The sequence below is a fragment of the Photinus pyralis genome, unplaced genomic scaffold (genome assembly GCF_008802855.1).
Source record: "Photinus pyralis isolate 1611_PpyrPB1 unplaced genomic scaffold, Ppyr1.3 Ppyr1.4_LG3b, whole genome shotgun sequence".
In the NCBI taxonomy this organism is placed as follows: domain Eukaryota; kingdom Metazoa; phylum Arthropoda; class Insecta; order Coleoptera; family Lampyridae; genus Photinus; species Photinus pyralis.
Genome location: NW_022170510.1, coordinates 14,638,167 through 14,665,565, shown reverse-complemented (window position 1 = coordinate 14,665,565; position 27,399 = coordinate 14,638,167). Strand labels below are relative to the sequence as shown.

The 27,399-nt window shown below is 35.7% G+C and overlaps 4 protein-coding genes across 4 annotated transcripts in view; 2 read left to right on the top strand and 2 right to left on the bottom strand.

The window, feature by feature from the left end:
- The first annotated feature begins 6,983 nt into the window (after positions 1 to 6,983).
- Positions 6,984 to 8,736, top strand: LOC116167372 (potassium/sodium hyperpolarization-activated cyclic nucleotide-gated channel 2-like). Its single transcript, XM_031482724.1, has one exon. The coding sequence runs from the start codon at positions 6,985 to 6,987 to the stop codon at positions 8,695 to 8,697; it is 1,713 nt and encodes a 570-aa protein (XP_031338584.1). The 5' UTR covers position 6,984; the 3' UTR covers positions 8,698 to 8,736.
- Positions 8,737 to 12,002: 3,266 nt separating this feature from the next.
- Positions 12,003 to 15,818, bottom strand: LOC116167407 (WD repeat-containing protein 61). Its single transcript, XM_031482760.1, has 7 exons — positions 15,755 to 15,818; positions 15,595 to 15,707; positions 15,072 to 15,238; positions 12,629 to 12,867; positions 12,391 to 12,578; positions 12,159 to 12,330; positions 12,003 to 12,110 (listed from the first exon to the last, which is right to left on the bottom strand). Exons 1-7 carry the CDS (start codon positions 15,815 to 15,817, stop codon positions 12,018 to 12,020), a joined length of 1,035 nt encoding a protein of 344 aa, XP_031338620.1. The 5' UTR covers position 15,818; the 3' UTR covers positions 12,003 to 12,017.
- A 3,260-nt stretch (positions 15,819 to 19,078) lies between these two features.
- Positions 19,079 to 20,297, top strand: LOC116167362 (protein YIPF5-like). The gene is made up of 2 exons (XM_031482712.1): positions 19,079 to 19,315; positions 19,370 to 20,297. Exons 1-2 carry the CDS (start codon positions 19,207 to 19,209, stop codon positions 20,038 to 20,040), a joined length of 780 nt encoding a protein of 259 aa, XP_031338572.1. The 5' UTR covers positions 19,079 to 19,206; the 3' UTR covers positions 20,041 to 20,297.
- A 1,526-nt stretch (positions 20,298 to 21,823) lies between these two features.
- LOC116167465 (protein MLP1 homolog) overlaps positions 21,824 to 27,399 on the bottom strand; it is a 31,881-nt gene continuing 26,305 nt past the window's right edge. The window contains exons 10-14 of the mRNA XM_031482829.1: positions 27,051 to 27,107; positions 26,675 to 27,002; positions 26,397 to 26,623; positions 26,078 to 26,347; positions 21,824 to 21,999 (exon numbers count right to left, since the gene is read on the bottom strand). Coding sequence (XP_031338689.1) covers positions 21,943 to 21,999; positions 26,078 to 26,347; positions 26,397 to 26,623; positions 26,675 to 27,002; positions 27,051 to 27,107 — 939 coding nt within the window. The 3' untranslated portion in view covers positions 21,824 to 21,942. The remainder of the gene's footprint in view (positions 22,000 to 26,077; positions 26,348 to 26,396; positions 26,624 to 26,674; positions 27,003 to 27,050; positions 27,108 to 27,399) is intronic.

Sequence of the window (27,399 nt, the reverse complement as noted above, 5' to 3'; positions counted from 1 at the left end):
GATCAAAACATGTCAAAATCGTTACTTATACACCAAGATCGTTGGAAAAAAGACGAAGAGCATTATCTCAATGACCAAAACATGAATTTGATCTATTTATGGCGACTACATGGATTTTGATCAAAACATGTCAAAATCGTTATTTATATACCAAGATCGTTGGAAAAAAGACGAAGAGCATTATCTCAATAACCAAAACATGAATTTGATCTATTTATGGCAACTACATGGATTTTGATCAAAACATGTCAAAATCGTTATTTATATACCAAGATCGTTGGAAAAAAGACGAAGAGCATTATCTCAATGACCAAAACATGAATTTGATCTATTTATGGCGACTACATGGATTTTGATCAAAACATGTCAAAATCGTTATTTATATACCAAGATCGTTGGAAAAAAGACGAAGAGCATTATCTCAATAACCAAAACATGAATTTGATCTATTTATGGCGACTACATGGATTTTGATCAAAACATGTCAAAATCGTTATTTATATACCAAGATCGTTGGAAAAAAGACGAAGAGCATTATCTCAATGACCAAAACATGAATTTGATCTATTTATGGCGACTACATGGATTTTGATCAAAACATGTGAAAATCGTTATTCTTGCACTGATATCGTTGGGAACAAGATTAAGAGCATTATCTCAATGACCAAGACCAACGAATACTTTACTCTGCCAAAACATGAATTTGATGCATTTTTGTTAACTATAAAAGTATTATGTAAGATTCATTGTCGTTAAAAGTGATTGTAATACCACAGACAACATATACTAAGACAACATATACCTACTACAGACGGTCAATGCAATGCTATATAAATAAACGCCTAATAGAGTTAGTGTGTTGTCTACCTTGAAGCAGTCGAAATAATTTGTTGTAAAATGTGGTAGACGCACAGAAAACTGTTCTGTGTGGTAAAAGTGTGTAATAGCAAAGAGTAATGGGTACTCTTTGGTAATAGATAGAGTCATTTTTGTAAAAATAAAATACATATACTCAAACCTTATTTCCTCGGCTTCAACGCCGGCCTTTACGTAGATAAGATAAGCGCTCACTTGTATAACATCATAAATTACATGAAATACATTAAAAATTCTTCATTTTTCTCTTTTCTAAACATTTAAAAAAATTGATGGAGCAGGTTTGGTTATACAAGGGCGGAAACTAAATTTGGCCTCCACCAAAAAATTATGAGGTTGGACAAGGAAAGATTTTATTAGAATAATAAACATAATTTTTGTTTTTCCATAATAAATATATTATTATACCGGGTGGTGACTTGAACAACGCACCATAGGAATTGCAATAGTATTTTTTTCATTTCTGATTATTGACGTCTCTAAGTATTTTAGAGAGAAAGTCTATTTAGGTTTTTTGTAGAGAAAAAATTACGAATCCATGCATACCTACTATAGCTTTTAATTTTCTGAACTTTGAATCCAAGAAATTGGATAACTAAAAACTGGCGCTTTTAAGAAAATCAGTGGTGCCATGGCAATTTGAGATCAAACATGGCAAATGCAGGCGCCTTTGTTTGATTTCCTAACTTCATGGAATTACCGACTTTCTAAACGCGACAGTTTTTAATTTTTAAATTTTTACTGATTCTGAATTTATAAAATACAAAACAAGAGTATGTACGGATTCGTTTATATAATTCGAGGTAAATCTTTCACTCACGCCTTTGACGCTCCCGACGAAGGCGACGACGGGCGACTTCAGCGCCCCCCAGACTTGGCGTCCGGGGCCTGGGCCCCCCTTGCCCCTCTCCCTCGCACGGCCTTGCCTACCTATATGTATCTGTGATAATACCATCACAAGATTTTTTTATTAGGGGAGGAAGCACTTAACGAACTTTATTTATTTTATGTCAATGTGTAGGGTCAACATAGTCCAGTCAAATTAGCTCCAAAAGTATTCTAAACTGGATGTTGGCATTTCACACAACGAAACCAAGTGTATTCTATGTAGTTCCCTGCCCGGAAGCTCCCGGAACATATTGCTATACACAAAAAAACCAAGAAAAAATGGAAAAATGCAGTTTTTTTCGCATTTGACTTCCAATTATCTCGTCAACTAATGCTCGAGCTCATAGAAATGAATTTGTTTCGAATAGAATTTTCAGTTGGTACAGAACCGTTCATTTTTAAATGTTATTGTTTTTTCTGGAAAAATACAAAAAAAAATCCCAAAAATTAACATTTGTTTTTGTTGATACGCCCTTCTCGATGCTTTGTCTTTCAAACTGGATGACTCCCAGAGCGTTTTCAATATTTTTATGGATGGTGGACCCGTAAAACAACCTATTCCAACAATTGTCTGTTCTCCCGATGAGTTTTGCAAATCGACGGACTGTGGAATTAGTTTAGTGGAAACCCCAGAAATAGAACAAGAAAGTAACTTTATAATAGGCCCTTGGCACTCTGTTTAATAAAAATCATACCAACTGTATCTGATAGAAAAATCGATTCTAAACAAATCGTTCTCTTCATTTTTTCCGTAAGAGGAATAGTTAACGAGATACCTAATTAAGTCAAATGCGAAAAAACGATATTTTCCCATTTTTTCTTCGTTTTCTTGTGTATAGCAATATGTTCCCAGAGTTTCCGGTCAGCTAGACTGTCATTTACCGATTCAGGGGATTTTTTTGCATACAATACACATGGTTTCGTTGAGTGAAGTGACAACACACTAAACCGGCAGACAGGTAATAGATACAAAACTATAAACCATCTCGAGGATCGCTATTAAAACTTTGCTTTGTGACAATTTTCGTAGGTAATTGCACAAGTGCATCAAAATGCTCTTTTAACAAATTATGAAAATAACCGAACGCAGTTTTTTACTGATAAGATACTTGAATAAACAAGTAAAAAGGTTTTCGCCCTAAGGCGAGTAACTTCAGCGCATTTTCCATAAATTGATCAATACTTCCCCAAAGGCCATACCTATGTGCACTACGTTTTTCATTACTATATAGACGCATATATGGTTAAAATTTTAAAGAAATATCTTCATAAATAAGGAAGTTGACACTTTACTGCGCAGTTGATATTGCGCGTCCTGCGCATGCGCTTATTAATCTGATATGCAATACGTTTGCTTTTACTATAAGTATCTTTGGTTAAAATTTCAAAGAAATATCTCCATAAATAAGAAAGTTTGCATTGCGCAGTCTGCGCATGCGCACATCCGATTTTTACTATATGTGATATATTTGCCTTTACTACAAGTATCTGTGATTAAAATTTCAACAAAATATATTAATAAATAAAAAAGTTAACATTGCGCAGCCTGCGCAAGCGCAGTTCAATGGTCAAGATTTTCTTTGACTCAGGTGCCAGAGCGATACGCTACCGAATGCAAAAAGAACGAACTAAATATCTTGAAAACTATAGGAGTAGTTAAGGCCTCGGACAGACGGACGGACAGAGAAAGTGCAATAGCGCACCCAATTTCGTTAGAAAATGTGCTAAAAATTATCAGGTTTATTTTGATGCACGAGTGTAATTCGGAGGAATATTTCCCGAATAAACATTACATACTCACCTTACCTACTTATCAAATTGTTAAGTGTATTCCCATGAAATGTGCAATTATCGCAGGGCTCTTTCGTTTTCTACAATGCAATTACCGCTGTAATTGACCGATAATTGCACACCTCAAATGGGATTTATTACATATGAGGCAAATATTCATTCGAAAATTGTTTACGTTTAGGTTTTCTTTATCCAAGTTAAATGAAGTTAAATTGCTGATTGCAAGATTTATTCCACAAACGGAGAGACAAGTAGGTACATATATAAAAAAACACGGAGATTACACTTTTTTCGAGAATTCGAAAAGTGGTGCAAGTTATATCGTTTCTTATGCACCCAAAGACAACGAGTAATACGTAATTGCGAATATGAAGTGATATTTGCTTTGTATGTGTACCTGCAAAGATTATCAGCACTTCGCCCAGATGTAAATATGGGGATTTCTTGTGGGACAACTTTCTAACAATAAAGTATCAATACTTCTTTCCCTAGACAATTTGCAAAGCCATTCCAATAAAAGAAATCTGTAGAGAACCAACACATTGTTGTATGCGCTAATAGATGGAGCAAAATAGAGGGATAGCAGGTTTTTAAATAAGGGGACATTTGAAACAAAACTTAGCGTGCTTTTTCCCCTTAAGATTGACCTGAAGATATGTTGTCTGTGGTAATACTGAGGATCCTTCGATATTTCGTTGTATCGGTTTATTTTGTCTGAAGTTGCTTAGTTTTTGTATAAGTTTCAAGGAAAGTCCAATTTTTTCAAACTTATCGAGTGTCAAAATGTATCACTTGGGAGTTGTCGAATTAATTGCGTATGAGAGCTTAGTGGCGACCGGAAGTCGCGCGTAAGGCAAAATTAATGAGAAATAGTCCCGTTGAACCAGATGCGTTTAGTTATCAGGGTACTGCGTACATGGGAACTACTGAGTCGATGTTCTTGAGTAGAGGTTTCTGGAAAATGGATTTTATGGGGATATGATTAGTAAACAGACGAATACTATTTTATAGAGCAGAGCTATATGTTCAATAGGCGTACTTTTGTGAGAAATGACTGTATGAGGGACTAGTTCGCCCTAAGAGGTCCGTAGAAAATGACGGGTCGAGCGGCGAGAGAGCGCATGTCGAAGAGTTCTTATAAAAAATTCATCCGGATTCACAAAAAAAGTTAATACGAATATAACGCGCATTAAGCCACGGGAAATTACGTTTCAGTGCCGGAAAAAAATTCGGAATTTCAAGACAGAAAATTCACGTCAGTTGGACATACAGGGTGATTCCTATAGTACCTGCCACCGTTTGGGAGCGTGTAGGTGGTGCGTAGGGGAGTATTTTGATATAGGACACTTGGGGTCGGCAATCTAAAATAAGGGTGCCAGAGCCAAATTTACCTTCTGGAATTTCGCGCCTGTAGGTAGGCAACCCAACCGGCCGGCGGTGCACACGGAGCGATCTCAGTCGGCGATGTGTGGCTGACACTTGATCAGAATTTTGTTTAAACCCACGAAATCCCGTCTGCAACGACGCGTATCAAGTGAATAAACACTATGGCAATAGTATAATAATAGTTGGCTAGATGTAGGAAGTGCATTGAGAACAACGGTGGCCACGTTGAACACTTGTAATAGTTATTTACGTTATAAGTCCGGTAGGTTACTTGTAACAGTACGAGTTAGACATTATGGACGAGGCGACGTCAGGAGCCGAGTCAAGAATGTCTTAAACGAGTACTGTTACAAGTACTACCAGACGTATATCGTAAAGTATTTTATTTCATACTGTAAGTCTGTTTTGTATCATTATTTCATTTCAAAGATTACAAAATTTCATCATATTGTAAAAATCGCATTACCTTTTTTTCTGTGGCAACGGCCGTTGCTATAGTTTGTAGTTTGTTGACAATTGAATTTTTTTCACTGAAAAATTGACGTTATAAACGTTGTGGGATGTTCCACTCTTCCCGATACAATCCTGTCGAAATCTCATGAAGCAACCGAAAAGTTGGTTCCTAAGAAGTCGGCCGCAAGGTATGAAAAAGAGTACTAAGTGTTTTGCCAATTGAGCAACGAACATGGGGCGAAACAAGTAGAGGAAAAAGTCATGTTGGCATACTTTTTGGACGCAGTAAGTTTTTGAATTGAGATTTTTTTGCCTGGGTTTCGGTGTTAAAAGCGTCATGGAGCATGGAAAAGCTCATCGACGGCAGAAAAATACATCGAAGGCTCGGTAGAAGGAAAAGTTAAGATTGCCCGTATGATACAACTGATACAAGGCGGCGAACATTTCATTGAAGTTCTACAGCAGAAGGAATCAAACATTACTAACTCGACATCCAGTAATAACCCAGGCGTAGTGTTGAAGGCAATACAAATTGTTTCATTACAATCAATGTTAATGTTTGAAATAAAGAATTACAGTCAAATTTATGTTGGGGTTTTCAATTAATTGTGTGAAGATGTCAAATTTGATGTATACAAATAACGGTCCGGTAAGTGTTGCTTAGCGACACTTACCGGCTCTGATGCTGTAATAACTCACCTACCGGACTCAAAATGATAGTGTAATCGAACATCTACCGGACAGTATGAAATAAACGTTATTGCTTTTGACTGTCGTTTTCCCTCCTTTCCTCCCATGTCGCTTCCTCGCGCTAACTCGCTCTGCATCGCTCCGCGCGAAACGTCGGTCGGTTGGGTTGCCTACATACAGGCGTGAAATTCCAGAAGATAAATTTGGTTCGGGCGCCCTTATTTTAGATTTCCGACCCCAAGTGTCCTATATCAAAATACTCCCCTAGGCACCCCCTATACGCTCCCAAACGGTGGCAGGTACTATAGGAATCACCCTCTATGTACTGCGTAAAGGGTAATTATAAGAGTTCGTAGTACCGCGAGAAGCTATAGGTTGATCAAAGGTTGGTATATTAACCTTGAGGTTGATCAGCCTGTGGATTATCAGGCTGTTGCCGGATCGTGAAGGGATTGTCGTGAATATTTAGTGACATTCTCCTTACTGCGGGATTGCGCAATATGAGGTAATCATATCAATATCATAATGTAACCCATCTAGAAGACAAGAGACTTGAAAATTGTGAGTTATGTATAAAAATGGAACATTAGGGTTAGTGACAATCCTTTTTGGTTAGATAAGAGACAAGTTAGAAAGTAGATGGTCAACTAGGTAGCGATAGTATAATTTCAGTACCTATTTACCGGAAAGTAAAAATTTAAATAAATAAGGAAGAGCCTTTGATGATATTATAATCTACCCCTATGGTTAGGCAACACACTTTTACATCTTACACAAACAGAAGATACTCTCTGTACCTACCTATATTTCTCATTGATTATTTTGTTTGTGTTTTGAAGGTTTAGTAACCAGTGATAGGTATATGAGTAGAGTAGGCTTCAGCTTGACAGTTAAATAAATATGTCAACACGAGTTTCGACGAATTACCATAAGTGTGGTTTAACGGAGACCTTAGACAGTGGATTACCAAAACTACGACCAGGATCCAGTTTATTTACGAAATGGAAGAGAGTGTTACTAAAGCAGTTGGTGATATCAGCTAAACATCCCGATTGTAAGTTTTACTTTAAAAGTAACGCGATGATATTGTCAGAAACGAGAAGGCAAATGCGCTATCCACCATACACAATTCACCCCTTTAGTAAAGTTGCGCTTTATCGAGAAGTCATAATGAGCATAATATGGTTTTTTGACTTTTACTTCAGCCCACTCTTCTCGGCATTTAATAAAGAACCGTTGAACTTCTTTTACAATTTTTGGCATACTTTGGATTTGGTATGTCAAGTATTTCTAATGCTGAATGTTGTGATGTGTTTCTTCATTGGAGTAATGGAGGAACAAACGAAGAAAGTCGAACTGGAATGGAAAAAGATTGCAAAAAAATATTTGTCGACTTTCTTCATTTTTGATTGCGTTGGAAGTCTTCCGTTTGCTGCGGCAATGATAATGTTTCGAAATCGTGAGAAAAAGTATCCAGTTATTTGCATTACTTCATATTTTATCCACATGGTTCGATTCATAAGGCTTAAATCCGCAATTCAATATTTTCAACGCATTACTTCGAAACTTGGTATTACTTTTTTAATGCACGAGTTTATCTGTTTAGCACTTAAATCGTTATTCGTGGTGCACTGGTGCGCGTGCTATGTATATCTTATACCCAAAGTGATTTTCCATTATGTTAACTACGAATTCGATAAATCGTGGTGGATATACCGCAATAACATCAGCATCCATTCAAAGACCCTTGATGCACCGAGTGCGTACTCAAAATCACTACGCGCTGCTTTCTGTCACGTCTATGGGATTTCGCTTGAAGGAGTGGTCGAGAACGAACCCTTGGATCATATAATTTTTTCACTTACAATGGTGATTGGGTTTTTCCTTGTTGCTTTCATAACGGCGAGAATATTTTTGATTGTAAAGACCTCTTACGCGTCTGAAACGGAATACGAAGACTTACTTCACCAGTTCCTTGAGTATGGCAATAGAAAGAAAATGCCAGTGAAAATGAAAAACAGGATGATTCAATGTTTGGAGCACAATTACCAGAAGCGGTATTTTCACGAAAAAATTATTCTAAACACTTTGTCTGGTCATCTGAAAGCTGAACTATTTCTCCATGATTGTAAAAGACTAGTAGAAAAAGTAAAAATGTTCCAAGCATTTTCTAAGAGCACTGTAGGTCTGCTGATAAGCCACTTTAAGCGAGAAGTTTTTCTCAAAAACGATATCGTGTTCAAACACGGACAACCTTATGACGCAGTACGTTTCATTTTGTATGGAACCATTGCGTTCATTTTGGCAGATGGGTCCGAAGCTTCACATATGCAAGACGGATTTGCTTTGGGTTTACTGGGATTGGTTTTGCATAATGAGCATTATATCGCAACTGTAATTACTTTGGAAATATGCGAAATGTATAAGATAGACTGGGTTGATTTAGAATACTGCATTCAAAAAGACGAAGAAATTTATCACGTATTGCACGCTTTGGCAGAAGAGCATCTTGCAGTTGTTGCCAATTTTTTGAAGACCAAAAAAAAGGAGAATGTTACTGAACAGCTATGTAAAGGTAAAGTTTTGGAGCATGAATTATACACACGAAGATAGTAACTACGTAAAAAGTAGAAGAAGGTGAAGTACCTAGAAATAAATTGGACTGTTATATATATATATATATGCGTGCAAGTGTAAGCTACATTTCTCCGTTCTATTTATTATTTAGGTATGTAAATTGTAAATAGTAGGTAGATCACTTTATACGTGAAATTATATGTACCTACCTACAAATACACAAAGGTAACAAAAGTTTTAGTTAATCCATTCATTTCCAATCTTTTGATGTCAAGCAACTTTATGGGATTCACTGCAGTGCCGGATTTACTTCACGCCTAAGCATAGTATTTTAATTTTAACCGATGCGGAGTTCCATTTTGCATTATCCGAGTATGCTAAAATCGACCGTCTGCCGCCTCAGGTCATATTACCTAGGCGCTGCGGGTACTTCTTGCGAGTTGCGGTACGAATTCTAAAAGGTTGTTTTTCGAAAAAATAAGTTATACACCAAATGAAAACGTTGATAATAGCTCTTAAAAAAATATTGAAAAAAAGCGCGAACATTTGATAGTGTATTAAAATTCCATAAAATGTGAATTGGTTTTCGTTGACAATTGGAATCGAGCAATCATTTATTTGTATGTATTTAAACAAGTTACAAGTTATTTTACAGTTTCTTTCTGATCAACGAGCAGACTCACGAATACCCCCCCCCCCCCCTAAACATACTGCTCAATTGTTTTTTTATTTCATTAGGTTTACATAATAATCGAATTAAATAGACCTAACCACAAACCACCTGACGGAAAAGTAAAATTGAATAAAATACAAAATAATGCCGGCGGGGGCGGAATCGTGTATTGTCCAGACTGCGACTCACGACTGCACTCAGCACTGATTACCACCGCGCTGCTTACTTCAATAAATGCATATTAATAACACGTCTGCTCATCTGCTGCAATGTAAAACAACCCTAATCAGCAGTTCGACAGTTCGACGATGATCCGGATGATCGCATTCGAACTTTAGATTCTCTCTTTGTCTGTATTATTATTTATTCGCGATTTGCTCGGCTTCGGCTGAAATTGGGTCAAAGATACTTAAAAAAAATTCCCGCGCACCTCTGCATCTGCAATTCTGTAGCTTTTTTTCCCCCCCCCCCCCCCCCCTTCCCGAGTAGATGTATAAAACCACCCCTGGCTGTGCTGTATCAACGAGTACCCATAGCAAAGAGTACCCTTACTCTTTGCCCATAGTTACACTTTGGCTGTATACAGGGTCCTTATCCTATCTTTTCGTCGTGCTATCTTGTTTAGGTAAGGTGTGTTGCCTAACCGTATGTCTTCTGTAAGTACATGGTTTGTGTGTTAATAAGGGTCTAGGACACTTCGCCGAATGCCCACAACGCCGACACGATTTTTTGAAGGTCCATATCGCCGACTAGGGACACTACGCCGACGGACACTACGCCGACCGTGCCCACATCGTCGACAAGTATGCAAGGGACACAACGCCGACCATGCCCACTTCGCCGACGGACACTACGCCGATCGTGCCCACATTGCCGAAACGTGTGCAAGGGACACTAAGCCGAACGTGACCAACAACGCCGACGGTTCGAAAATCCAGGCCCCTCATACTCTGTCCAGTGTATGAGTTTGCATTTTAAAAAGTTTAAAAAACATGTCCTAAACCTACAAATAACCTAATATCCAAAGCTGCTTTGCTTCACACTCCGTCCAGTTTGATTAAGAATTTTCGTATGAGTCTGTAGTTCGGAAAAAGTTAAAAAAATATTCTGAACCTACAATAACCTAACGTCAAAAGCTACTTGGTGTTGCACACCGTCCAGCTTGATTAAGAAGTGTTGTATGAGTCGACGTTATGGTCACGTTCGGCTTAGTGTCCCTTGTTCACTTGTCGGCGATGTGGGCACGGTCGGCGAAGTGGGCATGGTCGGCGTTGTGTCCCTTGCACACTTGTCGACGATGTGGGCACGGTCGGCGTAGTGTACCTAGTCGGCGATATGGACCTTCAAAAAATCGTGTCGGCGTTGTGGGCATTCGGCGAAATGTCCCGGCCTCGTTAATAACATTTTAATCGGGATAGATGCTGATCATCAAATTCAAAGACATGAAATTGCAAAAAACAAAAGGATCAAAACAGGCAAAAATGTTGTAAGAAGCACGCAAGTTTTAACACCCTCTTTTTTATAAAAATGAGCATATGCTATACATATAATTATATAAACATTTTGCCCCTTCGCTCGTATAACTGGTGATAATCTCTCTCGTTCGATAGACAGGTTCCTCTTCTACGTAGTAAAAAATTGTTCCATACTACTTCTGGGCATACGCGATTGTTTAAAGCTCGATTTTAACCTGATCTAAATGGGTATACAGGGTGTTTTTGATGGGCCATAGAAAGCACATACCTAGCATACATCATAACCATTGTATATTTATACAATGATCATAACCGTAGGTGTGTGACAACAGACAATGTAATGGCGTTGAGTTATTTAAAATGGGCCATAGGGAAATTTACATTACGCCAATTGTTCTCAAATCTTGGCCTTGCGCTTAGTTATTTCACTGACAGTTCTCAATCTGATCCTTCAAACTGCATTAACGAAGCAGCAACATGTATTCCGCCGCTCGAAAAGGTGTTCATGTAGTACAATTTTTACAAGAGTGGGCATAGTAGCTGATTGGTATGCGAGCTATTCAATGCCGAGTATCGGGTATTGTTTGGCTGCCGATGGAAAACAATTCGAGTACCGATTGTAATCTTATACGTTTATATCTGATTTGAATAAATTTGATTTAGAAACAATTTCTGCAGTACTGTCTGTGGTAGATGATTCGCAAGGAAGCTGACTGAAACAATTGATGCAATGTAGGTAAATTTCCCTATGGCCCATTTTAAATAACTCAACGCCTTTACATTGTCGTATGGCCCATCTTAAACAAAACACCCTGTATGTATAAATGCACCTATATATTTTCTGGTTTACGCCTTTCTAATTTAAGCGATATTGTCAATTATTTGTTCATTAGATTTTATTCATAGTGTGTTTTCACCTGCGATTTTCCTTCAAACAAGTAGTTTTCGATTACAAGTGGCGCTTTTAGGTTTGCTTTTTTTCTGATATTTACATAATAAAAAAATTATAAGTGTCTAAATCCTAGACTTTTCATAACAAAATAATCTTTTAGAATTTCCATTTCCCTAGCTCACTCGCCACTTCACAAAAAATAAAACAGATAAAATTCATATTCATATTTTTGTTTGTTTTATGTTAATCTAAAGGCTTTAAAACAATTAAAAATATAGGTAAGTGTATACAATTAAATAAAAACGTTTTCATTACTTTATTCTGCAGGACAATTATAAACATTCATAGATTTATCTTCCGATACAGATAAAATCTTGTTATTGTCAGGGTTAAATTTAACTCCCCACACCTAAAATAAAGTGTATAATTTAACATTGACACAACCACTATTTAGTACCTGGTCGTTATGTTCATTAAAAGTATGAATGCACTGTTTTGTAGCCACCTCCCACACCTTCACTGTTTTATCGGAACTGCCTGACACAAAGTATTTTCCATCTGGTGAAAAAGAAACGCTTAAAACCCATGATGCATGTCCCGATAGAGTACCGACCACATTTGCGTGTTGGCTGAAATCATCTTTGTTATTGTTTATGAAATACTAAATACCGACTAATAAATACACTTACACATCATAAAGTTTCATATGTCCATCGTCCGAAGCAGTCAACAAAAGTTGAGAGTCAGGCGAAAAACACAGTGACCGTATGGGCATTGCATGTCCGTTTAGTGTTCGACAAAGTTTATTTGAATCAACATCAAATATATTTATAAATCCGTCAATTGCTCCACTTGCTATATACTTTCCATCTGGACTCTGAAAATTTTAATTTCTCTAGTAGTAAAATTTGCAGATAAAATACTCACATATGCTATGCTGAGAGTAAATTTTCCTCTAGTTGTATCCAAAGATTTTTCCAGTTTGGCAGTTTCGACACTGTATACAGACACTATACCAGCTTGGGACCCTGAGATAATATGTTTATCATCTGGACTAAAAGCTAACGTCCATAAATCTACCGGACCGCAGTCAATTGTTGTAATTTTTTCTCCTTTCTGTAAATCCCATAGTCTCATGCTGGAATCTAGTGAACTCGAAGCACATACTAAAAATTCCAAATGTGTTAGAAAAAGGAGGAAAATGATAAAACAATATAATTATATATTATATTTATATAAAATGGGTTAAGTGTAAGAGCAGAAGTAATAGCTTGGGTAACTACTATCTGAACTTCGCCCTTTTAGTTGCTATTGCTCTCGCAATGTACTCACTTGTAATTGTTTTTGTTCGCTTTTGTTAATTTGATTATATATTTTTATTATAGCTAATTTAAAAGGAACGCATTAAAAAATAGATGGTTCATTGGTTTCCACAAAGATGCCTCAATTAGAGAACGACTCCCAGCAATACCCATTCTAATATTGTAAAGAATGTTAACAAAGTGGCTTTCTTTCTATCCCAGGATTAAAGTCGCTAGATATAGAAAGTACCGTAATCATCCGCCATTTTTGGGCAAAATTTGTTGTCAACTTAAAAAATTGTCAACTAAAATCTGAACAGCTGTTATTCTTTTATAACCTAACTTTGCATTGTACTCTTAAGCCGGCCCCACATTATATGGCAAACTCGACGCATCACCAACGTTCGTGTAGTTTGCCATGTAATGTGGGGCTGGCTTTATGTTTTATAAAAATATATACGAAATATCAATCGATCAATAAAAATATTTTGTCTCGGGGCTGTGCAATGAAACAAGCACAAAATAAACATTATCCTGACTACTTCCAAGAATGGTTAAAAACTGTGCTGTAAACAATAATGCCTACAGCTTATTGTACCTATATGTAAGTGTTGTAATCTTTACATGAGGTGTAGATACCTATAACCAATTTTTTTTTACAACAGTGTATGTAATTGCTTCTTCGCAGTGCTTTGTATTAAAGGGAACAAGATAACAATTGCTTGATAGCCATAAAGTGAGAACCTTTTGCTCATGGAAATCGAAAGTGTGTACCTACGTGGATTGTGCCGATATTTCAGAAGCAGCGAAATGTTTTGAGTTTTTAGAAATCTAGTGACTTTACCCAGGATGACACGCTCACGCATTCGTCCGGGGAATACCAAAATGGGATCTTTCGGACACAAACATTACGAATTAAGACTAAGGTAGATTACTGTAAGGTTTTAAAACAATTCTAAGAGTTGTGAAAGTTCTGTAGACTGTAGACTGCAGTTATAAAAATACCAAACAGATTCTAAAGGAGTCAGTATTTTGCAAAGTTAACAGTTTGACATAAAAAATAAGCCATACCTTTGGGTATTTTTTGCAATAAAAACACGCTCCATTCGATTAAAGTCTAGGTATGATAACAAAAATTCTAAGAAAATGTTGAAGATTCCAACTCGATCTTAAGAGAATTCTGCAAAAACTCCAGAAGATTGTTTGGTAATTCTAAGAAATTTCAAAAAAGTTAAAAGATTGAGGTGGTTGTGATGATTCTAAAAATATAAAAATATTCTAACAGAAGTAACAGAGGTTCTAAGAAGTTGGCGCAATGGAGTTGAAGCTCACCCTGTGTCCCTGGTGCAAATCCGGGTTCGGGCATGGATATTTGTAAATGTATAGTGGGTAGTAGTAGTGGGTTAGTAGAGTAGTCATGGCTGAAACCCCGCCCACTTAAATATAAAGACTAATAAAATAAAAATAAATAAGATTTTATGAACGTGCTAAGATAGTCCTACGAAGAACTATGAAACCTTTGATAAGAATTCAAACGATTCTAAAAAGATTTTAAAAATAGATACGAACAAGATTCTAGAGATATTAAAACAAAATTCATAGACGATTCCTAAAAGAAAGAACTTACATTTAAGATTACAAAAATTTTAAATTGTGAATCTTCTAAAAATAATATTCTAAAACCTTAAAACCTACTGAACTTCTTAACGCATTTACAATGAAAAGTGCAATCTAATATTTGCGTGAATTTTCCGTGAATTTATATTTTTATTTAGAATCAAATCGTTTATTTAGCCCATCTAAATGCCCTCCCATAAGATTCCTTCCTATTTAATGTACAGAAAAAAAACAAAACCTTAAAATTCTCTCAAAAACTTGAAACCTATTCCATCTGTACACCAATTTATAATAAGTAATAACTCAAGTAATAATGACTGTACAACAAAACACAATTAATGTTCTCCATTCTAAAAATATTACGGTTTTACCATGTTTAAAAAATTCCAAATTAACATTAATAAAACCACACACTTCAGTCGCGTAACAAGCAATTTATGTAAAATACATACATTTCCCATTATTACTAACAGCTACTGATATGACGCCCAAAGAATGGCCTTCCAATTCATGTTTCATTTTCAAGATGTCATCTTCTAACTCCCATACTTTGACCAGATCGTCAACCCCTCCTGTGACAATGTAATCTCTGCCACCATCATCGGAGGCTATTGAATCCCTAAATACACAAAAACATTAGAAACTTAGAAAGTAAAACAATGAATATGAAAGCTAACAGTCCATATCCAAGTCCAAATCAAATAATCTATAACAACTAAATGAACAACAACGATTGCACCCGTTTGTTAGAGACAATATCATATAATCGATCATTGAATCCAAAACTTATTAACACATGTAAATTCACTATACAGTTTCTAGATTCTGTATAGCAATAAGTACTGTATCTTTTCCTTGAAGTGAAAATGCGCTACAAATCTCTTATCCAACAAAGTATTGTGTAAAGAATTCCTAGTCCCAGATGAAGCTAATGAATGCACTCCACGTTAACAACCTCTAGGGTATTATATCTACCTTGAGTGATCCCCATCTTGATCATTCGAAGTTTTCTCTTTCGAGTATCGGCCCCATGCACAACTCCATATACTGTCGTTATGAGCAGACTCCTTCTTATGCAGTAATGAATACTGGAACAATACCTATATTACATTTTGAATGTGATCAAATACATTACCATTTTTATTGATAAATAAAAAAGTAGATTATATTTATATTGAGAGGTTATGTTCGCAATCATATATGTAGTGTCTTTTATACATACAGGGTGATTCCTATAGTACCTGCCACCGTTTGGGAGCGTGTAGGTGGTGCGTAGGGGAGTATTTTGATATAGGACATTTGGGGTCGGAAATCTAAAATAAGGGTGCCAGAGCCAAATTTACCTTCTGGAATTTCGCGCCTGTAGGTAGGCAACCCAACCGGCCGGCGGTGCACACGGAGCGATCTCAGGCGGCGATGTGTGGCTGACACTTGATCAGAATTTTGTTTAAACCCACGAAATCCCGTCTGCAACGACGCGTATCAAGTGAATAAACACTATGGCAATAGTATAATAATAGTTGGCTAGATGTAGGAAGTGCATTGAGAACAACGGTGGCCACGTTGAACACTTGTAAACGTTATTGCTTTTGACTGTCGTTTTCCCTCCTTCCCTCCCATGTCGCTTCCTCGCGCTAACTCGCTCTGCATCGCTCCGCGCGAAACGTCGGTCGGTTGGGTTGCCTACATACAGGCGTGAAATTCCAGAAGATAAATTTGGTTCTGGCGCCCTTATTTTAGATTTCCGACCCCAAGTGTCCTATATCAAAATACTCCCCTAGGCACCCCCTATACGCTCCCAAACGGTGGCAGGTACTATAGGAATCACCCTGTATATGTCGGCAATTCAGTTTTGTATTCAACTGTTTCATGTAAACTTTTCTACTCCGGACTCAAGGTTATTTTATTTCAAAGGTTACCTGGTAACTATGTGGGCGGAAGCGGGAGGGACGGAATGTATACGTCATCGAGAATTCAGACATCGACGTTCAACGGTTGTTTGTAGTCGCGCGAGTGCTTATTTTTCTTGTGTTATAGTTTATTTGTTTAAAATTTGTTGAATTTTGAAGTGCATAAGGACATATATTAGCTGTAGATACCTGTTTGGTGCAATATAAATACATTTAGTTTGTGAATTTTGTGGGTTTTCATAGCCGTGATTGAAAGGTTAGTTTATCAATTATATGCACTTTTGTATGTTATAATTAAGTATTTTGTTAGATGAGTGGCGGTAACACTAAAATTGCTCATCCTGGTGTAAATAAAATCTCGGTTTTTACGTTTCCCAAGGACCCTACCGTTCTTAAAGAATGGATAAGAAAATGTTTCACATCCGGCAGCAAACTAAAATGTGCTGCGCCCTCATTGGTCAAAACGGTCAACCGATGAAAGCGTAGCGTCCCTGGCCGCAAACGTTTAAAAGCGGAGCCACGAACTCTGCAAAGTGCAACGCAATTTCTGCTTCGACTGCACTTCAAGAAACAAAAAGCTCTCCACCTGCAGAACCAGGTCGTCTTGCCAGCTCGACCTCGCGCCACACTCCATCAGTCAGAAGACCTGCATCTGGGCTCACCCCAACGACAGAGCTCGCCGTGTGCACCTCGGTTACCATTTTGTACATAATATAAATATACATTTTCCATAAAACGCAACAGCATTTTACTTGGCGTCATCCGCTAAAGAATGTTTAGAGTTTTAATTGCCAAAGGCTAGGTATTGGTATATAGGGGTGGTTCCTATTTTGTAGAACGCGGAATTTTATCCATTTCCACCTCTAAAATTAATTTGATTACATTTTCACAAATCCTCGTGCAATGTAAAACAGCTTACGCACCACACTCATTTTTGCAATACTTTGATTGCTTTCAAAGGTGGAAGTAGATAAACTTCCAAGATTTCCAATATAAGATCCACCCTTATATACATATACCCATATAAATCCAAAAATATACTGCAAAAACTAAATTTTTTACCCCTTTTATTAGCATTGTAACCTATGAGCAATTTTAAATGTGAATTCTGGATGACGTTTTCCCGCCTTCAAAATGCAAGCATTCTATTGGTTTAGACCACCAGACAACCTTTCTAATAAAACAACCTTGCTCCGGACTCCCATACTTTAATAATTGATATATTAAACCTTGGATGAAAAAATAACTGGATACTGAATTGCTTGCAAGGATTGAATAAGTAATCATAGAAAGAAGTATAACGCTTATAGATTTTCGCGTATTCGTGTAATGTTGGTTGCATACCGTTAATTTGTTTCAAACGTACAAAGATCATGATCTTTGGATCATCAAAAGAAAGCGCCTAATGTTTCCAAATACTCAAACCAATACAATGCTTAAACCCACTTTCCGGCAGTGTGTCGTAGAATTGATTATACACACTGTATAATCAATGGGCGTAGCGTAGCAACTAAATATAGAAAGTACCGCAATCCATTGCGTTCGTGTGTTAGAGAAAGAACGCATGATTTTTGACCAAAAATGGCGGAAGTTACCAGATTCTAGTAACTTTAATGTTAGGGATTGTTCCACCTGTTTGGAGATATCTGTCAAGTATATGAAATTTGAATTTTCTTTTCCTAATAAATCAAATATATAGGGGGTTGTTGTGTTTCAGGTTGTAAAAAAAGTAATGTTAAAGGTGTGAAGTTGTTTCCTTTATCAAGTGGTGAAAGAAATGCGAAAAGGAAACAATTATGGTTTAACTTCAATATCGTTCCCGAACATACGCTCTATTTTGGAACATACATACACTCGCTGCGGACTCGCAGACACTCCACAGTAGTTTAATACATATGAAAGTAAAAACTAACAAACATTTATTGAAGAAATGTTGTCTATTTGCTACATTATACAAAAAGTACAGTAAGCACAACATCCTCATACAGCGACTGGCGTTGTTGATTTTGTACAGGGACTCCTTATCTTGAAATGCACCTTGTGGACTCGGAGTCCACAAATTACAAATTGCACAAAGTAAACCACTCTGCAAATATGTTCATACTAAGCCTCGGTGTCTTGAAACAAACAGCTATTGCACCAGGTAAGCAATGGTTATATCTTGTTCTGTTCGCGAAGAAGCAATTACATACACTGCTGTACAAAAAAATTGGTTATAGATACCTACACTCATTTAAAGATTACAACATATACAATAAGGTGCAGGCATTACTGTTTACAGCACAGTTTTTAATCCTTCTTGGAATTTGGAAGTAATGTTTATTTTGTGCTTGTTTCATTGCACAGCCACGAAACGAAATATTATTATTGATCGATTGATAGATTTTATTTGTCAATTTTTTAAGTTGGCAGCAAATTTGCCCAAAAATGGCGGATGATTGCGGTACTTTCTATATCTAGTGACTTTAGTAGCAACATGAAATATCCTTCACCCTGTATACATTAATAGTGTATATTTTCTGAGCTTAAACGTGTTCTATGATTCTGGCACGTCACGTCACTTTTGTTTATTAATCGATCCTAACCTCTAAAAATTATTTCGATAAAAGACTAAAGAATTAAAATTTTTTACGTGAAACTTACACATCATCATCTCTATTTATAAAAAATCAAAAATATGTCTGGATACTCAAACGTGAACGAAAGTAACATGTACTGGACTGACCAAAGACCAAACGATTCATATTACGATTCAGAATATAATTCACTGCAACAACAACAACTAGGTAAAGTCTATTAAAGTTTAAGTGCGTAACATAAAACCAAAAGTCTTCATGTAGATTTTCAGTCGTTTGACAGTCAACAACAACAGTACTACAATGATTCATATGCAGCAAGCAAAGTTACTTCAATTTTAGAACCAAGTTCTATGGATTACGGTTACACTGATGTTAACTATGCGGATTCAAACGAATTTAATGAACCACCATTATTAGAAGAATTAGAAATTTTTCCAGATCGCATTCTTGAAAAGATGATTGCTGTATTAAATCCTTTTCGGGGTCACAGTTTGGCGGACGATTCAGAGTTTTTAACTAAAGGAACAGATTTGGCTGGACCATTATGTTTTTGTATTATATTGGCAATATCATTGTTTGTTTCGGGTAGTAAAGTTTATTTTGGTTATATTTACGGACTATCTGCTATGTCTTGCATAATGATGTACTTTTTGTTATCATTAATGACGACTAATAGTGCATTTACTTTAACTTGTGTAACTAGTATTCTGGGATATAGCTTGCTACCTATTGTGGGATTGTCATTACTTGGTGTTTTTGTGTCGTTACGTGGGCCTGCTGGAATTGCAATGGCTCTAACATCCGTATTATGGGCCAGTTTTTCTGCGTCACGTTTTTTTATTGCAATTTCAGGAGATAAAGATCAAAGGCCCCTTATAGCATACCCTTGTGCTTTGGTATGTGGTGTTTTTGCTTTGTTAGTAGTATTTTAAGTGAGATCCAAATTTTCTACTGTATAATCACTGCTTTTAACATTTGTAATTTTGTGAAATAAATTAATATTGGTAGATTGGATCATTTCTAGCATATTTTTCTCTGTTTGTACAAGTGAAACTGTTGACTTGAAACCCAACAGATCACCTATACTATACCTAGCAATAAATAAGTCTTAGCACTTTTAGCCTTTTAAAAAATTCTGTAAACCGAACTAACGTTATAATAAAACAAGTAAAATGGTATATTTACTCAATTACTTGTTTGCATAATAGAGTGTATTTAAAATCTCAAACAACTAAAAAAGGAGTTTAGTTTTTAAAATTTACTGTGTTCTTAAACACGTAACGGCCTCACGAGCTGGTCTACTTCAACATTTGAACTGACAAAAATGGATTACTGATGGAGCACAAATACGTACTAGACCACAAATTCATCAACATTTTTCATCGATGACATCAACTCTCCTTTGTCCCCGATTTCACTGTTTATTGTGCTCTCTATAATCACATCTAAGTTTTCTTCTGTTATATTCTATAACACTCACTAATTTTGGTCTTAAACATAAATTGTGTTTCGAGATATCTAGTTAAAATAACTAGTTTGTGGTTCACCAATTTGTACCTCTCAATAAAGCACTTCCTGAAAAACCCAATCAAAAATTGCTGGAACCTTCAATGAGAGATCAATGACAGTTAATCCTCATTCGGAACTATGACCATTATTATTGTTAATTTGCTAGATCAACATCCAAGCCCACTGTATATTCAGACAGCGTTTAATTTTCTTTCGAAGAATATTCTACTCATAACTATATTTAGCACTTTTTATTTATTATTTTTTTAATGTTTACAATAATTAGCATTTTGCTTTCAAAATAAATTGTTCGGCATCCGTTAACACGTTATTTGAATTTATTATTCACTTTATTTTTGTGTTAGCGTAACAAAGCACCCGTTTCCAGTCTTGAAGTATACCCGTCTTATATGATGTCCACCCTGTATATATACGAAACGAATAGTTGGACGCATCGTTACTAAGAAACCGTAGTTTCTGAATTTACTTATTTCCTCTAGGAGCCGAGGGATTGAGCTTTGTGTGTTTTAATTTTGTTTACCCAAAATCGTCCTGAAACCTTCATTTTCATGCCTACTTTCTGTCAGGAAATTTTGATTTCCATCAAAGAGTACCCACCTTAGACCATATAGTACATGGACTGCTATTATCCCAATGCTTTCAATACAGAATGGATGGTCACGGATAGAGGGCACCGTAGTCGTGGGGATGTGAATCTCAGGGTAAACTAAAGAGTAGCTGTTATAGTAACTGCGTAGTACGGGAAGCTTTAAATACTCTTGATTATCTTCTATCAGTCCACAAGTTTGCTTTTTTGGCATATCTAGGCGGTTAATTAAGTGAAGTTTGTTAATTTATAGGTTGACAGCTTCGTTGACAGTCTCAAATCGCGTCTCATCGGACAACTTCGGACAGACTCGTTTACCCTGAAACTCACATACCCAGGCGATGTCCTTGACCATATTTTAGTTACAATTAGCAGTCCATGTACTATATGGTCTAAGGTACTCATTCTCTGGTTTGCATGACAGAGGCAGAACAGGCTACAATTCCTGCCGCTTGTCACTTTACCGGCCGCATCGTCACTTTACCGGTCGCATATAATGACTCCTGTCATCACTGACTGATTGACATTAATCAAAAGTTCTATATAAAAATAGAAATTTTATATTAAAATACGTTTTCTGGTAAAATTTAATGCAAAACTCAAAGGTAATGACCGTTTATTAAAAACTTACAAAAATAGATTTATTTGTTAAAAAAATAATACTATGATATATTAGAACGAAACTATTTTAAGAAAAGGGTAATACTGATAGACCATATTATTTTTGCTTACGGAATATACTTAAACGTTTACTTCTTGGTGTTCCATGTTGATTCTGAAATAAAACAATTATAATTAGGCGAAACTGTAGAAGTTGCAATTTACAAACATGCTCATCAGAATTAAAACATCAAGTCTAAAGAGTTAGTTAGAAAATAAAGCATTTACGTTTGGTAATGTATAGATAAAATGCAGACATTTAACACTACAAGTAGGTACATGAAAAGTCAAAACACCACAAATTCAATTTCAGTATAATTGGTGCGAATTGGAAAATATATAGCATGTGTTCAACCTAAATGCTAAAGTTTTGTTTATTACAATCTGTATCCAACTGACAATAATAGAGCGTCAAGATCATGCGCGTTTAGCAGAGAGGGTATATAGATGAAGAAGTTGGTACACTTCCACTTGCTATCATTGCTCCCAAAAAATTATATTAATAACATCAGGCTGAGAAGAGAAATGGTACTTATATTTCCTTACGACCCCATGATTAGGAAGTAAAAATTTTGTTTTCAATTAATAAATGCAGATAACCTACCTGGCGTCTTGTCTTTCTTGATGATTCCAATACGTTAAGTATAATTTTATTAGATCTGCACTGAAGTTAACTTCACAAACAAATATTTAAAAGCTCATCTAACTTGTCTTAGTTACAAATTTTGTAGAGACATACTTTTTTGAAAATAATAATTTAAATCCAACGTACACAACTTGACTTCCATACCCTTGCTTTGGTCAGCATTGGCCGTTGACAGTGAAAGCACAATCTCAAGAATGCTGTTTCATGTTTACACTATTCATCTATCACTTCTCAAAACTAGATGGACAGTATGATATTTGCTTAAATAACACTATTAGACAATTATCCTAACTTCATCATTTTACTCGACTTGCTCCTATGCCTTTAATAATTAGGGTACACATACAGCTGCGAATCAGAAAAAATATGAATAGGTACTAATTTCTTACTTAAGTTTTATTGCTACTGTTTCGCTTGTATAGTTAAAAAATGAAAACACGTTTTCACCTCATTAATGCATTTTCCATGAATTGATCAGTAGGTAGGTACTTCCCGAAAGTTCTTATGACAGACTATTTATTTGTGCAAAGGAAAATAAGTTATGGCATAAATATTTTTATAAATACGAAATTTAGCGTTGCGCATGTGTAAAATATGCGATATGTTTGCATTTACTACAAGAATCTTTTATTAAATTATAAATACAAATATAAATAAATTTTAAAAAATATCCCTATAAATAAGAAACCTGACATTGCGTAGTGCGCAAATCTGATTTTTACAGCATGTGATATGCTTGTCTTTACTAGAAGCATCCGTGGTTAAAATTTCAAAGAAATATCTCCATAAATAAAAAACTCGACATTGCGCAGTTTGCGCATGCGCACATCTGATTTTTACAATATGCAATATATTTATCTGTACTAGAAGCATCTGTGGTTAACATTTTCAAGAAATATCTCCATAAATAAGAAAGTCGACATTGCGCAGACTGCGCATGCGTACATTAATCGTCAAGAGTTTTCTTGGTTGAGGTGCCAGAGGTATTATGGCAACAGCACATGTACAGGGTTATTCCACACTTTAAACACAAAAGTTATGGAGTTTACCATAAATCGCCAGAAAATGTAAAGTAAAAAACCAAATGAATACCACAGTTAGTAAAAAATGCAAATTTGGTAAATTTTTAATAGCACGCCCTGTATATTTTTCAAAAATTGAATAATCTTTTCTTTCTGATGTCAAAAATATATAATATGGAAAACTCCCAAATGCCGAGAGATATTGCCTGGGTAGTGGGTATGGTAGTGGGGGCGTATTTAACATTAAACTGCAAGTACACAATTAAAATCAAAATTAAATTAAAAGAAGAAATAAACTAACGCATTATGAGGTCACAAAACCAAACATAAAATATCAAGAAAATAAGAGTATTTTTAGACAAACATTGCCAGATTATGGGGGTAAATTAAAAAAAAATTACCAATTAGATTGATGACATCTCTTAGAACGCCCAATTTAAGTGTCATACAATGACATCAAAGATTAATAATTATTAATTATGCATTTAACAGGATGAAAAAACCCTGTAAGTATCAACACTTTGGCATCCATCTCCATCCCATCTCTAATGAATACATATGTACAAAATATTTATCTTGGACCTTACGTTCCTTTAAGGTAGGCACAGACATACAGTTTTTCCTCAAGGCCTTGTCACCCCTTTGATTAAGAAAAAAGACACATTAATGTGGCAAGCCTATTTCCCCAATGTGCAGACAGTAAAAAAAATGTTGTTTACAAACAATTTTCCGTTATAAACGTTAAAAATTGTATTACTTTTAAGCATGACATACTAAATTCTAATAAAAAGTATTTAATTCAGTACATTTGTACTGGTACTTGCAAAACTGAGTCTGATAAATTAACCTATGTTAATCATAGGGCAATGTTATTCTTATGGACGTAAATTACACAGTGTTGTCACAAAAATTGTTGAAGTTGAACTACCCAACTTTTAACGAAATTGCTTCTTTCCTTGAAATAGATGTATTGTTCTAATTTATGATCTGTACTTGTTATGCTAACAGGTTTCTCCAACTCAGGTCTTTTGTGAGACAGCAACCCATTTGACAATGCCTAAACTCTTTAAGTGTGAATCACACTATAGGTATAAGTATCTTACTCTCACTCTACAATAATACATTCCATAGTCAAGCAGTGTGTATTGTGTAGTAATCCCTTAACAGTGTAATAATACAGCTCTTCTTAGGGGTAGTGGCTCTTTCCAGTGCACATGCTCTTTAGACTCGGAGAGTTGTGTTTTTAAGGAATAGGAGTCTACTACAAGCAAGTCAAGTATGTTAGGATTCCTTCAGTCAGTTGCTTAATTGATAAATTCAGTGTTAATATACCTCCTGGTTATATTAGGAATGGAACATTTGATGACATATAGGTACTTCAAATAAAAATTTTGCTTTTCCAAACTATAAATTCAAAAACACAAGTATATCACATTCATGACTTAGTAATTACACTACTTCAAACATAACAATTACAAGATTTATTTTACATAAACCCATTCACCAGTAGTATACAGGGTGGTGCCTAGCGCAACGCAGCATAGGGATTTCAATGTTAATTTCTTTATAGTCAATTACTAGCTCCTCTAATTATTTTAGAGCAAAAGTATAAATAAGTTTTTTTTAGAGAAAAAAAATACTGCATCTGTTCATACTTTTAGTTATAATTTTCCATTTTTCAAAACCGTAGAAATCGACAAAATAAAAAATTACATTTTTATAAATCAGTGATGCTTTGGAATCTTTTAACAAACTACAAGCGCATCGCATGTAAGTTATCGTTGTTTGACGTCGAACGATTTTCATATTTAATTCTGTTACAACTATCCGATGCAAGAAAAAGCGGCAATTGGGTAATGTTTTTTTAGAGAATGTATGCTGCATCTGCATCAGATACTATTTGTTTATCAGAGAGAATCAGAGTACCTACATAATCGAAGAAAAAAAACTGATTTGAAGCAGATTTGTTCCTAAACTTATATTCGGATTTTCCGCTACTGCAGCCAAAACGTTGAATGTATTGTCGTTTTCCTGATCGTTTTGACGGACATTTTGAACGTTATTGCACTTGCAGTTCTTTAACTAATTTATAAACAAGTATAAATTTAATAAACGTCAAAGGCAAATAATGAAACGTGATCGCTGTTTTTTTAGGTAATTCCAAGGCATATTTGATTTATTGTAAAATGAACCTTTTTATTTTGTCGATTTCTACGGTTTTGAAAAACGGAAAATTATGAGTAATAGCATGAACAGATTCAGTATTTTTTTCTCTAAAAAAAACTTATTTAGACTTTTGCTCTAAAATAATTAGGGGAGCTAGTAATTGACTATAAAGAAATTACCATTGAAATCCCTATGCTGCGTCGCGCTAGGCACCACCCGGTATATTGGAATGTGTGCAAACATTATGAGGATATATCGACAGTCAAAATCAGAAAGAAAAGAGTTACAATAGAAATAACAACCACACTACAGAAACACCCACGTGAAGTAAGAAGAAAAAATGTTAAAGCTCTACTTACTTCACTACTATCTTTTGTACTCAAATTGCGCCCCTTAAAAAGACTTTTTAAACGACTAGGAGTATTCCGTTTTGGAGTTTTCGGTCCATCATTGCATTCACGCAAGACATCCCTCGGCTGAATTTCACCACCTTGAAGTGAAACGCGCCCCCCATTTTTGCTCGGAGTTGGTGGTCCTGGCCTTTTATACGAAGTGGTTCCGATATCCTTCTTTCGAGGTTTCTCTCCAGGTAATAGTTTTGTACTCATACTATCATCAAGATCGCCCAGCTATTACAAACTTATATTAAAATGAATATTAACACATAACGTAAGATACCTTAAGCTCTTCTTCTTTAAATTGTGTTGGACTGTTAAACTGTGTTTCGGCGGGATAAGAAGATTTTAAATGTGGGGGACACAATGAATTACGCCATTTTAATTCTGATAACCTGCTCACGTTATTTTCTTGTTCATTAGGAAGGAAGCATCTACCTGATTTTAAATCAACAAGGTACTTATTATTGAAAAGATCCTCTTCTTCATCCTCCATTTCTAAATTTTGTGCTAAAAATATTAATGGTATTGGCGATACAGGTATTGCTAATATTGTCATACCTAAAGATGGCCGTACTGCTTTCAAAGTGTTCCTCTGGAATTCTTTATCCTCCTGAATACCATTTGCTGCATTTACTTTAGGCAATGTTGCACACTTACGATTATCAACTGGTCTCCTAGTTGTCACAAAATTACCAGTATGAAGTAAATCATCGGAACTTTTCTGATTCGAATGAATTCCGGTGCTTTGCAAGGCTTCGGATAAACCAAAGAATAGTTCACTTGAGGTATGCGATCCGGTATCTAACGTATCTCGATCACTCCGCATTCCCATCTTGTGTTCCATGATAATTTCGTTCAATCGTTTATTTTTTTTGTACAGTATTACCTGTTAACAAATCTATTAATGCTTTCATATGGAAATGGAAATGCATACATTTTCATTTCGAAGTTTTTGGGTTTCTTTATTCATCTCTTCTCTACAGAGCTGCACCTGTAAGTATTTTCTAGTATAAATAAAAATAAAACAATAATGATTCATTGAAAATAACATTTTGCTGAGATATAAAATGTTCATACAATTTGTACTCTACAGAACACAACATGAAGACTCGAAAAGGCTTTGATCATGAATGACATCTATGAAGTTGGTACCACCCATGTTCAATTTTTACAAAAAATGTGCTAGAAAGATTTGTTTATTGTTAAGCATTTTTTGCAGATTATGTGGATTTTAAAATAGGTGTGGCTGTGGGGGCGACCAGCTTAACCAAGGTTTGGGTGAC